Raw genomic sequence first — 17,727 nt, 5'->3', positions numbered from 1 at the left:
GCTATGTTCTACCCCTCCCTCCTCGATCCCTCTCAAATTATTTTAGATGATCATTTGTTAGGATCCTGAAAGGTTAAATCTTGCTTTAATGGTGTTCTCAGAGAGAGAGGAAAAGCAGGGTGTCTTCATAGGAAGAAGGTTAAGAGCATAGGAAAACTTCCCCTATGTCTCTTTGACAGGAACTATCCAAATTCATTTTTTTTTTCAGATAGCTGGATATTACCATATGATCTGAAAATATTTTTGTTGTTTTCAACACACACACACACACGAACACACACCTTACCTTGGTGTAATGAAAAGAGCACCAGTTTTTAATTACATTTAAATCCTGGTTTTGCTTCTTATTAGTTCCATGACCTTACACTACTCACTTAAACTCTTTGATCCTCACTTTCCTCTTCTATAAAATGGAAATGACATTGGACAAATGGAAATAACTTCCAGAGATTCTGAGAGGATCAGATGAAATGATAGTGCTTTGAAAATTGTAAACTATTGTGTGAATATATAACTTAAAGGTCAAAGCAATCTCTGTATGTAATGAAATTTCAAAGACCTTTAAGATGTTTCAAAATGTTTATGCCATGATATCATGATTTTGTGAAACCAGTTTCAGTCTATTTTTGTCTTCATAAGTGAAATTGAAGAAAAAAATTGCATAAGCATAAATTTTTCAAACAATTTCAACATGTAAGTTGGAAATATAAAAGAGTAAAAAATTCATTTTAAATTTTGTTTAACATGTTTTTAATGATAAATGTTAACTAATTGACCTGCATTTTTTGAACAGATCATGTTGTCTGTGAAGAGGAGTTTAAATATGCCATGTTAGCTTTAAACTGCATCTGCCCAGCAACTTCTACCCTTATCACACTATTGGTCCATACCTCTAGAGGACAGTAAGTATATATACACATTTTTTCCCAGTAATAATAGAATCTTAGAATAGATGTGAGTATGACTATATAACTTGGACATGTCATGAAGCAAAGATTTTTCAACTGGATTTTAGATTGGTATTGAGTAAAGCAGTATTACTTGAACCCAGAGATAAAACCAATTTCATCACACTGACTTCTTTGCAAATCTTAAATTATTTTTCCATTTTTAAGATTCTGGGTTTTATCAGTAACTTATATGTTGCCAAATGGTCATATCTTTGACCAACTCCCAAGCTAGTTTCTGAGCCTGGAGCTACAAGTAGGTGATTGTATATTGCAAAGTGATTATAAATCAAAATGATATCTGTTTTGTGAAGTTACATAACTGGGCAAAAGAGAAGAGAAATCATCGTTTATGGAGAAGAAAGGTAACTTCATTGGCACATGATAGGCCCCTTTGGAACTGCATAAAATTCAGAATTTGTTTTTGACTTTCATTTTATGAAATATGCTGCAAATAGAGAGATTCTATTTTCTGAAATTTCATACTCCTTACTTAGTACCTTAGGCAAAAATTCTAACTTTCCAAGCCAAATGCATTTATTGGTAAATTTTCCTTTCAGTTTTTCATTTTGCATATTTATGGTCTTTGCAATTACACAAATTTAATAATTTTGTCATTTCAAGTCACACTTGGAATTTTCTACCTTTGTATCTCCATTTCTTGGCTTCCCTGACTTCCCTCCAGTCCCAGCTAAAATTACACCTTTTGAAAGAAGCCTTTCTGATCCCCTTTAATGCTAGTGCATTCCCTCTGTTGATTGTCTCCAACTTATTCTTTTTATATCTTGTTTATGATAGTTGTTTGCATATTATCTCTGAGAACTAGGGGCTTTTTTCCCCTCTAAGGGGAAGAGGTGCTTCTCTTTGTATTTTTAAATACTCAGCACAGTGCCTAGCACATAATATAGGCACTCAATAAATACCTAAATACTTGTTGGTTTGACTTGACTTGGCTCTATTAGGGTATGATCTAGGGTAAGGAAAATGGTCTCTTGGAATCAGATGCAATCATGCTAGAATGGACAGAGTGAAGAGAAATATGCACAATTAAGGGACTGCCACATACCAAATGCTGCATTAAGCTTTAAAAATATCTCTTTTGGCCTTCCCAACAAACTCTGTAAGGTAGGTGCTACCAAGATTCCTATTTTTCATATGAAAAAACCAAGGGAGACAGAGGTTAAGTGACTTGCCCAGGATCCTACATCGAATAAAGAGTCTGAGCTCGGATTTGAACTCTGGTCTTTCTGATAGCCCCAACCCTCCATTCACAACACCACCTAGCTGCCTCTAAAGTACTGAGAATTTAAAAGATCTAGGCATGAGATCTATGCTCCATTCCTTTTTGTGGAAAATGACTTTGGACAAGTTACTTTATCAATTGGGGCCTAACTTTCCTTATCTGTAAAGTAAGGGATTTGCATTTGTCGATCTCATTTTGTTATTTAAGCACATATTTCATGCTAAATTGTCAAAGACACAGCAAAGATTTAAAATATGATAGATGACAATATTGTTAACTCTAGCCAGAGTACTACATAAAAGTAAATGTTATGTTAAGTAAAAATTAATTAAAGATCCCGAATTTCATAGATGTCCTCACATCCTGGCCACACCATGGGGGGGATATTTTTGGTAACAAGAAAAAGAGCCCTGAATTTGTAATCAGACTCCTGATCAGACTACCCTGGTTCTAATCTGCTTCTAATATTTAGCACTTTTGAGACTTTGGGCAATTGCTATCATTTCTCTGGATTTTAGTTTACTAATCTGGAAAATGAAGAAGTTGAACCAGATGACCCACCTCATGGGTATCTTCCTAATCGGAATAATCTTAGTGTTTATGCTACATATTCATAGAGTTTTAGAATTAGATGGGATCTTTGATATCATCTAGTCTAAGAGTTGGATTTTCTAATTCAAGAAAGTGACTTTCAGACAAGCTAAGCGACTTACCAAAAGTCACAATACTAGGTAATGGCAGAACCTGGATTTTACCTTAGCCCCCTACTTTCCAGTTTACTGTTCCTGCTTGTACAGTATGGTGCATTAGGTAGAATCCAAGAGAGTGTCCTGGGCATTCTTTGGGACTGATATAGGATTTCAGTTGCTATTCACCTAAAGGCACAGGGCACTGGAAGTGGATAGTCCACACTGAGCTGTAATGACATATTTGTACTTTTTTCTCAATAAAACATTATTGAGGCACCCCAAAAGACCTTCATTCAATTTTATTTAAGGCTGGTATGGCTACAGATATTAGTATGAAACACAATATTAACTGTAACTGTTAGGTAGAGATTAGATTCTCTTGAATACATAGAAGATAAGGTCCCTTTTTTGTATTGTAAATCAATTAAGAAATATGCTCTGATTTGAATAATCTTATTTTGCAGGGAATTTTTCAGAATTACATCTGTTTCATATGATGTGGTGCCTATAAATACAACACATAGATAATTGCATATAGCTTAGCCCTTTTGGAGATGAATTTGATTCTTAAATATATGTTTTACTTTATTTGCATAAAGTAAGGCAGGATGAGTCCTTTGAATATTTGTATATTTAAAAATTCGGAAGTAGGAACAATTCTATCAGTATTTTTCCAGACAATTCAAACAAAATACTTTGGTTTTTTTTTTTTTTTTGCATACTTAGCTTTCTTCAAAGCTCAACCCAGGTCCCAATTCTTATGAAATGCCCTTCATGATTTCTTTTTTTATTGTTAGTGTTCTTTCCATATTCAAATTGTTGTTATTAACTGTTTAATGTTTGTACTACTCATCCTCCCCAACTCAGTGAAATGTAAGTTCCTTGAGGGTAGAAACTGTTTTTTGGTTAGCTTTTGAATCCAAGAGATAGTTCAGTTCTTTGCCCAAAGAAGATACATAGTAAAGGCTTGTTGAATGAATGAATTAATCAAAATAACTAAATATGATAAATTTAGCAATTTTCCACCCCTAAAGGCTCATAATTTGTTTTTCAACAATGCTTATTGGCCAAAACATGGATTATTTTAACATCAACAGTGACTTTGTAGTAATGAAGTTGAATGCTTAAGTTAATGGTTATTAGCAAGATCAATTCCTTTAAAATTTAGGACTTTTACTCTGCATACTTCTAATATGAATTGCATGTATCTGACATAAGAAAACATTGTAGAACCAGGCAATCCAAATAAGTTGGTGAATTTATTAAGATTCGGTCTTACAAATGACTTTATATGTAATGTGATATTTTTCATTGGAATATTAGGGGAGTTCTGTGGTTGCTGGAAAAATCTTATTTGCACAGAGCCCACTCTGATTTTGTGTGTATTGCTTTTTAAAAAATAACTTATAATGGGAAAATGAGCTTGATATTGCCATATTTTAAAGTTCATCATTGGAGGACTACTCAGATTGGGCTAGTTTGAATGCAAACAAATTCATAAAATCTTCTGGTTTATAACAACTTTATTCCCTGAAATCTCAGTAAACTCACTTTTATAATATGTGTGTATGTATTTGTGTATATATGTATTATTAAACATGTTAAACTACATATATATGCACATTATTAAACATGTTCACTTGATTCTCCTTTGTATTTCTAGATATGTATATGTACACATATATTCATCTCCCTTTCTGGTTAAACTAAGATATTCATGTGGCTCAAATTATGTTGATTTTCTTAGGCTAAAATTATTAAGGTATATACTTATGATTATTATTAAATATTTAAAAATAAACTTTAGATGGAATAATAAAAGTGGTTACATTTTTGTAAAAAAATCATTGCAGATTTTTGTTGAATGATGCATGATTAGTGTAATAAGCTTGCTAACAAGAATTAAATAGGTTAAACTCAATTCTCCCATATATGCATATATGTAAATACACACAAGCACATACATGCAAGCACACATTTAGATATGTACAAGAATATATCTGTATATTATATGCCCATGTATGTGTGCATACCTGGGAGCATCAAATCTAATATGTTCAATGTCATCAAGTATATTGTACTATCATTTGTCACTCAACTAAGGAGTTTGAAGTGATTTTTTTTGTTTTTATAAAATATAGGTGCACTATGTGTTTTCTAAAGTTTCTTCTTAAATACATTAATAGAACCCACCTATAAGTACATACTTTTATAATTTTCCCCAGGGATAAGTATAATTTGGGCAGTATAAATGTCTTAATTTAATAAGAAAGGAAAATGAATTGGTATGTATAATGAGAAATGGTGACTAGAACAACAAATGCATTATGCATGTTATATTAAATCACTAATGGAATATAAAATTAAAGATGCTATTCTGTGATTTCAGCACAATATGCATATGAAAGTGTAATTCTCACATTGTTATAGAGCATTATATAGTTGGAAATTATATCAGCATGTATTCAACCTTTACATACATGTATAGCAAGCAAAACATTAGAAATAAAATCAGGAATTACATACTTATGAAGATCTCACTGGTTGTATCTATCTAAATATTAATTTATGTGTATAGATAAGGAAAGTATGTTTGATCTTGCTTACTTTAAATAAAATCTTCAATTTTGACTGTGTCACCAATTTTAGGATGTTGTAATTGGTATTCACTGTCACATATGGGTTATTCTGTATGATATTTAAAGTTCCATCTATTTCTGAGTTTTTGTGATTCTGAAATTATGTGATTTATTTAGCATAAGAGAGACAGAACACAACAGTGGATAGAGGGTTACCCATGGACTAACAAAGGGAAAATTCTGTCCTTTAGTTTCACTGGTTGATGGGGGGTTGAAAATGGTTGAATTTCTTGTGGGAGAAGTGACCATTCTCTTATAGCATATGTGACAGAATGAGAGAGAAAAGCTAGTTATAGTCTGAGATATATATATATATATATTTTGTATGCTGGGAGAACAGATTTCCAAGAATTCAGAGAAAAGCTATGTATGAACCCTTGGACAAAACTTTAAAAGGAAAATTAGGTCAGGAGGGATAGGAACCTCAAGAATGAAATTCTGAAGCCAACAATGCAACCAATTTAAATGTAATGGGGAGGGAATAGAAATCATCTAAAGAGAAAGATGTGAATAAGCAAAACATTGGTATTGAAAAAACTGATAAATGTGATTGTCAGACTACAACCATTGATATTTAAGCTTATGACAAATGGGAGAAGTAGGCAGAAAAAGACTGGGAAAGGTTAAATATCTTGACCTTTACTGTAAGCCTGTGAGCATCACTTTGATTCTAAGGAAATTTCTGGTTTTTAGAGACATGACTAGTAAGGATCTAGAAAATGAAGCCATGTTTAAAAAGATCTGACATGGCTTCATCAAAGATAGGTTTATGCCAAACTAAAGGTTTTTTAAATTTTGCCCAAGATTACTAAATTTTTAGATCAAGAAAATGTTGTATATGTGTGTATATCTATATATCTATATATATATGTATAAATTTTCATGAGGAATTTAATAAAAGTCTATCATGCTGTTCTTGGGGAAGGAATGCGGAGGTGTGAACAAGATAATAATATATTTAGATCTACATGGATCTATTCGAATGCTACAAAGCTGGAAAAGATAGCTAAGGCTAGTTGACTAGATCAATATCCCTAAAGGTCTTGACAAGCTAGGATTAAACTGAATTCAGTAAGGTGAAATTTGATAGGAAGAAATGTGAAGTCATACACCTGAGTTCCAAGAGTAAATTTCACAAGCCCAGTCTGGAGAAGCATGGTGAGACCTCACAGTTTGAAAAGGGTATTTAAGTGGATTGCAAACATCAGTATGACACTGTAATGTTATGCAGCAACCAAAATGCTAGTGTGATTATATGGGCTGGCTCTGTTAAGAGAAGAATGACTCTATCTTTAGTATATTCAGTTTTGGACACAACAGTTTAAGAAGGACATTCAGCAGCTGGAGATCATCTAGAGATCAGCTAAATCAGTGAAAGACCATGAGTCTGTATTATATGATAATCAGTTGAAGGAGCAAGTGATATTTAGCCTTTAGAAGAGAAGAATTAGGAGGGACACAGTAGTGTGTCAGTGGTCTGCTGAAGTTAACTCTAAATGGCTTGCTCATTGTTAAATCATTGTTAAAATTTCACTTTGAGCATTCTTACTTCAGAAATCAGCAACCTAATAATCAGAGAATTATTTATTACTTTTTTGATTACATAGATTTACAAAATGTAATGATTAAATTTGAAAGTGTGAGCACATACTTTTTTATTTGGAGATGGGGGAGAGCCTAGTTATTAAACGTTTACTATCACATTCCAGTTTTGCTCTATGATCATTGCCTGAGCTAAGTAAGAATTCAGTAGAAGAATCAGGAAATAAAGTCAACATACTAGAGACCTGGTGAGCATAGGCTGAAAATACGAATAACAACTATCATTTACCTTGTGCTTTAAATTTTCCAAATTGCTTTGCATCCATTGTCTTGTTTGAGCCTCACAACACTCCTGGCTGTGTTCATGTATGTGAAGAACTGTTATGTAAAAGAAGGATTAAGTGTATTCTTTGAAGCCACAATGAACCAGTGGCTGTAATGTGGCAAACTTGTGCTTGATGTTTGGAAAAATTTTCCAACAATCAAAGTTCCTGATAGTGGAATGGGTTGCTTTGAGATCTGTTGATTCCCCTTTCATTGGAAGTCTTTAAGCAGAAGCTAGATTACTACTTGCCTAGCATGATATTGTAGTGATTTCTTTTCTATGTGGGTTGGACTAGATGGATGAGAATAAATATCTTCTCATTCTCAAATTTTGTGATTCATATAATAGCTGGACTCAAGGAATAGTTGTTAGTGGTTCAGTGCCAACTTGGCAGGAGGTCTCCAGTGGAATTTCTAAAGATCTGTGCTTGTCCTTGTGCTGTTTAATATTTTAGCAGTAATTTGGAAAAAAAGCAAAGATGGCATGTTTGTCATAATTGCATATAATACAAAGCTAGGAGGAACACCCAGCACCCTGGATGATAGAATCAGTATCTAAAAATAAATTGATATTGAGTTAAGCCAAATAATATGAATCTTGATAGATATAAATGCAAATAAAATCTCATATATAGTTTCAAAAATCAATATCAGGCTACCACATGGAGGAGGTATGGTTATAATGGTAGCAGTTCTGCAAGGGGAGGTCTGGACATTTTATTGGCTAGTAAGCTCAGTGTGAGTCAGCAATATGATGTGCCACTGCTAGTATCATTTGGGACATTATGAGAGAAATGACTCTTTTGTGGACTTTATTCTCAAAACTTTTTTTTCAGACCTTAGTGTTTTCTAAAAAATAATTTATTATTTATATTTTTATAATTATAATAATTTATATAAATTAAAAACAAATAATTTAAATAAATAAATATCTTTTGCTTACATATTGAGATATACATGTGTCCATTACCAATAAATGGTTGGGAGGGGCGGCTAGGTGGTTCAGTGAATAGAGCACCAGCCGTGGAGTCAGGAGGACCTGGATTCAGATCCAGCCTCAGACACTTAACACACACACACAAAAAAAAACTAGCCATGTAACCTTGAGCAAGTCACAACCCCAATTGCCCTCCAAAAAAAAAACAATCAATGTTTGGGGCCCTAGAAGATAAGATGTTTACTTCTCTCATCAGAGTTCTGTAGTATCTTTGAGGGGCTTGATTTCTAGTGTTGTTGATTACTAGCCCCACCTTGTGTGTTCTCCTTTACAAGTTTACCAGGAGACATTAATTAGTGTTGAGAAAAGGGATTCATTAAGAAAGTATAATAAGAATAGTGGGTAGGAAATATTTCTCCTAAAGTCTGATTTGCACTCTCCCACAAATTCACAAAGAGCCTTTAGGTAGAGTGGGCACTGACTTAGAGTATAATAGTAGTAAGGCGCACATGTAGCAAATATGTGTAGAAATGATGTCCCCCCCCCCTCCATACACACACACACACACACACACACACACACTTCTGGTCTTGGGACCTCATGAAGTGTGCTATAGTCTGTGGCATCAGTGGAAAACAAGTTACTCTGCTGAGTTGACTCCTTTTAGGGCTAAGCATCTCTGCTTGACAGAATAATCTACTGGTGGGCTGGGCTGCTTCTCTATGGCTACTAATACTCCACTCATTTTTGCTGCTATACCAACAGAGAAGAAGATATCACCTGTGGGTTGTACATTTCTCTCCAGGCCATGAAATATTTATAAGGTCACTACTGGTGTATAGCCATCTCAAGGTTGCCAAGTTCTTAAAGAGGGCAGCAAACATTAATGAGAATGAGGCATGCGCGTTCTCAAAGCTGCTGTTGGCTAAGAGGAGAGACAGGACAGCACCCCCTAAACTTAGCTCTCAGGAAGCAACTCAAATGGGTATTGCATCCTCTTAGCCACAAAAGAAAAAAAATAAAGTGTTAAGGGGTAGCGGTGTCCCTTCCAAATATCTGTTCTATGCGTGTCAGTAACCAACTTGTTGCTCTGGCTTCATAGATAGTAATAAGATTGTTGTCATCACATAGTGCCAGTCCCTCAACAATGGAAGTAGTCTGGAAATAGGCTGCCACCTGAAATTTTCCACATGTACACATAAGACTGAAAAAAGATGCGAGAGATGTTTCAAGGAACATCTCTCCATTAACTAGTTGCCCCTATTCCCTTATACAGATGTCTCTGAAGTTTCACAAAATATCCTAAAGTTTTGCCAATTGCTTCATGAGAGAGAATCACAAAACTTTTAGAAAAGAACATATAAAACATTATCCATACTGGTATAAATCTCTGTTAGACAAGCTCAGCTTTACCTCTGATAGGTTACTATACCATAAGTATCTTGGATAATGGGATTAAGACTAACTTAAAGTTATAATTCCAGTAAATGGAATGCCAAGCTTTGATAATTCAAAATAATAAGAAATATTATTTAGCTTCTACTTCTAGTGAATACCAAATGGTGGACGACGCCGGTGCTGCAGGAGGTGCAGGAGGCCGGCCGGGGCGGCTTCCGCGGTGGCTTTGGCAGTGGGGGCCGAGGTCGAGGCCGGGCGTGGCCGCGGAGCCCGAGGAGGAAAGGCGGAAGACAAGGAGTGGGTTCCTGTTACTAAGCTGGGCCGGCTAGTCAAGGACATGAAGATCAAGTCTTTGGAAGAGATTTATCTTTTCTCCCTTCCTATCAAGGAGTCTGAAATCATAGATTTCTTCCTGGGATCTTCATTGAAAGATGAGGTTCTGAAGATCATGCCTGTTCAGAAACAAACTAGAGCTGGACAACGTACCAGGTTCAAAGCTTTTGTGGCCATTGGTGACTACAATGGCCATGTTGGTCTGGGTGTCAAGTGCTCCAAGGAAGTGGCCACAGCTATTCGAGGTGCTATCATTCTGGCCAAGCTGTCCATCGTTCCTGTGAGACGTGGCTACTGGGGGAACAAGACTGGCAAGCCTCACACAGTACCCTGCAAGGTCACTGGATGATGTGGGTCGGTTCTGGTGCGCCTGATCCCTGCGCCTAGAGGTACTGGCATTGTCTCAGCTCCTGTGCCTAAAAAGCTGCTGATGATGGCTGGAATTGATGACTGCTGCCCTTCTGCAAGAGGCTGTACTGCCACTCTGGGCAATTTCACTAAAGCTACCCTTGATGCCATCTCCAAAACATACAGCTATCTAACCCCAGACCTGTGGAAGGAGACTGTGTTCACTAAGTCTCCTTATCAGGAATTCACCGACCATCTTGTGAAGACTCACACTCGAGTATCTGTCCAGAGGACCCAGGCAGCTGCTGTGGCAACCACATAGATGGTTTTTTATAAACAAATAAATTGAACTTTGCCTGCTAAAAAAAATATTATTTAGATACAGAGCAAAAATATGCAGATAAAAATAAGACTGGGTTTATAGGAATTGTGCAGTTATTTTTGATGCTTAAATAGTTTCAGCATTAATGAACTATTACTGGAGGTGTTTGTGAAAGACTTGAAGTTTTTAATGATGAGAGGATGGTCAAAGGTCAAATATATAGAGAGAAGATCCTCTAAGGTTGTAGCAGAAGGCAGGAAGATGAAAGTGAGAGGTTTCAAAGAAAAGGATAGTTTAGTGAGTTAAAAAATAAATAAATAAATGGGGCAAAATAGCCAGAAATATTGATTAAAGGAAGAGTTATGGTTGAAATTTTGGTACAGAGGCATAATTGTAACAAGAAGACAGAACCTGAGATTGATTCAGATGACAAAATGACTGGAGATGGGTTTTGAAAATAGGAATGTGGTAGGAGATGATTTTTTAAAAAAGTATTCTGAATAGATGAAAAGGGAGAGAAGTGAGAAATCTCTATGCCACAGTCTATAAATAAATTCTCAATGTAGGGGAAATGCAGAACATTTCCAAAGGGTGCTGTACAATTTTAGCAGAATCAAATTAAAGATGACTTTCAATTCTGTTAAATACATCTTCAAAGTCTGTTGTAACCTATTCCTCTTTAGGAGTGGTTATTTGATGAAGAGCAGTTTATTAACTTACTGGACCACTTTTTTTATTTTAATCAATGCGATCTGGAAAGGGAAGATTCTGGTATATCCCTAGGGCTGTTTGAAAGGAGAATAAGATTATTGAAAAAGAAATATTATGTTGAGATGGTAACATTCAAAATAATTTACAACCAAATAAAATTTGGGGAAGGGAATGTCCAGGATCCAATCCATCATTTCATTTCATCTATCATTTACTTAGTTAACAATGTTTCACTATGCCAAAAATTCAATAAAATGAGGGGGGGAGACTAAGGTATTACATTGAAATTGACTTTTTCCACAAAAGATCTTTATAATGTGCCTATAGGTAATACTTAAGTGGACTTAAAATATTCTAATTTTTTATTTTTCAGATCTTAGTGTTTTTTTACACTGGATGTTTAATTATACTTTTATTTATATATTTATATGTTGCCTCCAGGATCAAATATAAAATCCTCTATTTGACTTTTAAAACTCTGTGTAACCCATACTGTTCTACTAGTTATTTACTCCCCTCCCCCTGCCCACATTACACACACACACACACACACACTGTGATGCAGTAATACTGACATTCTTACTGCTCCTCAAACTAGACACTCATCTCCAAATTCTTGCCATATTCTCTTATTGTCCCCCACTGAAACATTTTCCCTCCTCATGTCAGCTAAATTACACCCCTTTAAAGAGTTTTCCTTACTGCTAGTATTTTCCCTCTGTTGATAAACTCCAATTTACTATATATGTGTGTGTATTTATAGGCATATATATACACACACACATATCACACAAGCACACACAATATCTTACTTGCTCATAGTTGCTTGCATGTTCTCCCCCCATTATACTGTAAGCTTCTTGTTAGTTGTAATTGTCCTTTACTATTCATTGTATCCCCAGAATTTAACACAGCAGCACCTAGCACATAGTAGGTTCTTATTAGATGCTTGAATACCTGACATATGTGTGCAATAGTAACTAAACTGTTTTTCAAATTACCTTTATGGATACTTGTCTCAAAACTTTATGGTCATGTCCCATGATTTTTGGGATATATGTGACAGTTTTTATTTCAAGAAATTAAACTAAGTGTAAAAGGAACTGTGAAAGCAATTGCAAAAAAGCAACTTTTTAAGCCATGACAATATAAATGTGATGATAGAGAAATTTATAGAAAATATTGAAATTCAAGTTTTAAAAACATGCTCTACTTTGTTATGCTAAATTAGGATCAGAGAATATATAAAAAGAAGGAAATAATTAACTACCACAGTACTGGAAACAAGAAGTATAAAAGTTATAAAAAAGCCAAATGTTTTTTGAATTATGAATTTGTGGACCATTTTCATAATCTGAAAAAAGACCTTTTGTTTTCATGATATTTTCCTTCTCTAATTGTTAAAAGAATATACATATACAGACACACACACATATTGGCAATCTGGTAAGGGCTATGGACTCCTCAGGGGAAATGTTTTTAAATGAATAAACTAAAATACAAAGGGTTATAGAGGGAAACAGTGTCATTGGAATATGGTTATCATAGAAACAAAAACAAGTTCAGAGACCTCTGGTCTAGAGAATTCCTAAATACCATGTAGACAAATAGTTCAAATTGTAAGCTACATAGCCATGATTGAGGTAAAAACTCATTAAAAATTAATTGATATCTCTTTTTCATTTATATTTCCTAATGTATTTCTTTCTCCCTTTCCCAAAGTTGACCCTTATGAAATGAATAAATAATAAAAAGAAAAAAATAATTCATCAGAACTAACCAACTTACCAGTAAATATGAAATATGAATACTAGTCAATATGAAATAATATAAAGTATTACATCACCATATTTTTCCACCTCTGCAAAGAAGGTACATTGTCATACTCTTACTTTGGGTCCAAGTTTGGTCCTTATAGCTTCACAGCATTGAGTTTCAATTGTTTTAGAGGTGTGGTTCCTTCAATTCACAATTTTTTATTCATTATGTATATTATTTTTCTGGTTTTTATTTCACTTCACTTTAGTTAACAGAAATCTTCACATGCTTCTCTATAGAAATATTTCTTATAGCACAACAATATTTTTTACATCAATGTTACATAATTTTTTCATCCATTGACCAATCAACAAGCATTTACTTTTGCCTCTGCCCCGTCCAGTTCTTTGCTTCTCCAAAACAATGCAATTTGTGCATATGAGGACTTTTATTTTATTTATTTATTTTTAAAATATCACTGCCTCCTTTGGACACTTCTTAGAAAAAGTTCTATAAGGCACAAGTTTCAAAGAACAGATAGTTCACAAAGGCTAAAACACTTCAAATATCTTTGAGCAGGTTAAAGAAAAAAGCTTAGTTCCAGTGAAATTGGTTTAATGTTTGGAATGAACATTAATTATACACACACACACATACATACACACATACACACACAATTTAAGAACTTTTGCTTTCCTAAGTGTGAAAACTCCCTTTACCAATGCAGATCCTAATATGTATATATATATATATACATACACATATATATTTACATATATATAATTTATAGCCTTACAAATTTCACTAATAGTTTAATTAGAAGAGAAAAGAACTGAGTGCAAAATCTAGTGGAACAGTCACAAGTAGGTAGGTAATGAAGAAAAATGAGAAGAGGAAGATGGCAGAAGACAAGGAAAAGAAGAGGGAGGAGAAGGAAAAGAAAAAGAAATAAGACAGAATGAGGAGGAGGAAGAGGAGGACACAGAGGTATAAGTAGAACCAGGTTATACTCAGAGAGAAAAGAGGCCCCAGGTGGCATTGTGCCTGTTGTACAGATCCATGTAGCATTTTGACATTAGCTGTATTTGGGAGAGGGGACGAAGTGGGTAAAATTTTAGCACTGAAAGATTTTACGTTAGCTGTGAGGATCCCAAGACTTACCCAACATGACAGCGCGTAGTAGTTGAGCTGGGAATCAGAACACAGATCCCATCTTTCTTAATTAACTGCTCTTTCCTTTTAGTCTGTCATTTGATTATGTGTGATCAGAATAAACTAACCTAATGATATAGAGCCCTGAGTTCATAGTTTATTATTTATTTATTTTATTTAATATTATATTTCATTTTCTTCAATTACATATAAAAACAGGTTTAACATTCATTTTTAAAAATTTTGAGTCCCACATTTTCTCCCTCCCTCTTCCCCTCATTGAGAAAGCAAGAAATTTGATATTGGTTGTATGTCTGCAGTCATGCAAAACATATTTTTTATATTAGTCATGTGTAAAAGAAAACACAGACGAAAACAAAAACAAAAAAAGAAAAAGAAAGTTTTTAAAAAGTATGTTTTGATCTACATTTAAACTTCATCAGTTCTTTCTCTGGATATGTGTAGCATTTTTCATCACAAGTCCTTCAGAAGAGTTTTGGATCATAGTATCCTGAGAATAGCTTAGCCATTCACAGTTGATCATTGTACAATATTGCTGTTACTGTATGCAATGTTTCTCATGGTTCTGATCGTTTCACTTTGTATCAGTTCATGTAAGACTTTCCATGTGTTTTTGAGAACATCCTGTTCATAATTTCTTATAGTATAATATTATTCCATCACAATCATATACACCAACTTGTTCAGCCATTCCCCAATTGATGGGCATCCCTCGATTTCCAATTCTTTACCACCACAAAAAAAAAGCTTCTATAAACATTTTTGTACATATAGGTCATTCTTATCCATTTTTTATTTTAATTTTTAATCTCTGGTCTACAGACCTAGTTAGTAGCATTGTTGATTTTATATGGTATGCATGGGTTCATGTTTTTTTTAATTGTCTAGTATTTAAAAATTGCTGACATACTGAGATTAAAATTAAGAAGCACTGTTGTTATAAGTGTAGAGAAAAGTTGTATAACTTACATGAAAAAGATACATAAGAATATTAAGATTTCTAATGAATATTTTATTCACATGTGAGCAACTTTTATTTATTAAAACTATTTTTAAAATCACAAAATCAATCATCATACACCATTATGAAAGTAAAAAAGAAAAGACTTCCAGGAAGAATAATTATCAATGTCAAGTGCTTTTTAAAAGAATAGTTGTAATAGACAATTTTTTGAATTTTGACAGGATGTGACAGAACATAACACAATTCTAGCAATTTCAGAACAATAGTGTAGATCATTTAAATGACTGACTCTATCTTCTAGTGATATACCTGACTGTCTTTTAGTATCAATTATAAGAAGATTCAATTTGAGTTTCATGTGTGTGGCATGCTTCAAAGGCAGTATGCACAATTAAATGATCTAAGAGCCTTCGTTAATTTGCTACTTTTAAAATTCTGTAGCTATATGCATATGAAATATAAGTACTTTTAGATTTTTCTGTATTCTTTATATAAAACTTAAAAAAAATCTCTGAGAGTTATGAGATGGATAGGGAAATAGTCTTGAAAACAGAAAGATGAATTCAATGCTGCCTTCAACACATCTCAAGTCCCTTGGATGTGATCTTGGACACACAGCTTAAACTCATTCTGAGGCAACTCTATGGATCTATATACGGAGTTGTCCACCTATATGAAATCACAGGTGTAATGAATGTATTCTGGCTCATGTATTTTATCTACATGGAGTTAGATAATGTTCCAGATAGATACAACAGTGTGAAAATATGGTTCTGTGCCATGTAGGTTAGAGATTTTTGTTTCAAAAACTCCATGTTCATCACTTCTCTGGACATTTAGGCTAAGAGGTACAAAAACATCATGAAATAAGGCAGAAAATGGGTGGATCTTGATTGTGGACCAGTATTTTACAACTGCTTCATTGGATATCAAGATGTTTTGATGGTGTCATATAGCAAAAGCTTTTGTAAGAGATACATGGACTACTTAACACTGTGACTGACATATAGTAGGAACTTGATAACTATTGATTGATTGCTCCAGTAATTGAATATTTGTATTTTCTTTATATTGGTAACAAATATTTGTTATAAATGGCATTCATATGCTATGCCTTAATATGTTTTAACATGTAGAAATGTTACACAACATAACAAAACATTTATATTGTATATATTTGTGTTATTAACATAAAGATCTTTATAAATATAAAGTATCAACTTTGTAGATAGCATTTTCCTGTGTTCTTAGGAAAATACAAAGAAGAATAAAGGATAGTTCCTTGGAAAGCCATTAGAAAGCATATATAGTTAACTTTCAGTAACCAATGGAAGAAGTGGATAATTATTTAAAAAAACTACATTTGAGAGTTTGTATATATAGCTTTGAAAGATAAGTTATTCATTTTTTCACTTAATTTAACACGATATTAATGTGCATAACCTGAAAATAGACAAACTGAAAACATAGGAAAAATGCCCAGAAGTTTTCTTGTTGACAAGCCAATATCTGATATTTTTTTTTAGAAAATGTACAAAATGTATAATGTAAACAGACATAAGGAGAATTTACAACACTTAGCCATGATGCAAATTTATCATGTCTATTTTCCTCTATTATTATTTATAGGGTAGTTGTCATCTGGGAGAGAAGTATCAGGAAGGAATATAGAAGATGTAGAAGATATTTTTTTTTCCTGGAATTGAGTCAATAAGACAAGGCAAGAAGAGGGATATCATGACTTTGAAGATTAGGACCAGAAATTAATTTTCCCTGAATTTAGAAATCCATGATCAAATGAGAGGGCAAAAGATTCACTAGTTAAAACTTGTGAATTTTCATGTGACTGAGACAAAGGCAGACATACGGAGAATGAGTGAGAGAAAATGAACCTAATCATATTTTAGCTCAAATGTTTTACTATTTGGAGCCTGGAAATGAATGAGACTTATGACAATGTTGTAAAAATCATTAAGAAGCCAAAGAAAATAAGAACATCTTTTTTACAAAAACTGTGAACCTTAAATAGACTTAGGTTAAGCAATTTTAAGAAATTTAATAGAGTGATTTTGAAATATATTTGTGAACATAAACATTAATAAAATTGGATAAGGAAAATTAAGTTGAGGAAGATAATGTTATTTGTCAAAGTTTGCATAATTAATAAAGGGTAAATACCTGACTTAAACCCCAGATCTTCTAACTCTTGTTTTCTTTTCATTATTTAAGTATGGTGGTAGAGCATTAGGAACAATAGCCAAATGAGTAGGACACGTTCTTCCCAATATCATTTCTTGACCAATCCATTTGTTTTTGGTTAAACCTTTGAGTTTAAACTAACTTTATATATTTAGTATAATTTACTTAAACTCCAGTAATTGAAGTGTGTGTGTGTGTGT

General features: G+C 33.7%; 1 protein-coding gene and 1 pseudogene across 1 annotated transcript in view; both read left to right on the top strand.

Annotated features, from left to right (window-relative positions):
* Positions 1-17,727, top strand: part of KCNT2 (potassium sodium-activated channel subfamily T member 2) — a 550,024-nt gene that overhangs the window by 393,986 nt on the left and 138,311 nt on the right. Inside the window, exon 14 of the mRNA XM_069074469.1 lies at positions 794-902. Within this exon, the coding sequence (XP_068930570.1) occupies positions 794-902 (109 nt within the window). The remainder of the gene's footprint in view (positions 1-793; positions 903-17,727) is intronic.
* LOC138150908 (small ribosomal subunit protein uS5 pseudogene) lies at positions 9,881-10,769 on the top strand (annotated as a pseudogene).

This window comes from Petaurus breviceps, unplaced genomic scaffold (genome assembly GCF_028583685.1).
Source record: "Petaurus breviceps papuanus isolate PSGF00001 unplaced genomic scaffold, PetGlider_PUasm1.0 90895, whole genome shotgun sequence".
NCBI lineage: Eukaryota > Metazoa > Chordata > Mammalia > Diprotodontia > Petauridae > Petaurus > Petaurus breviceps.
The sequence above is the reverse complement of the archived record's forward strand: the minus strand, read 5'-3'. Positions and strand labels throughout refer to the sequence as shown.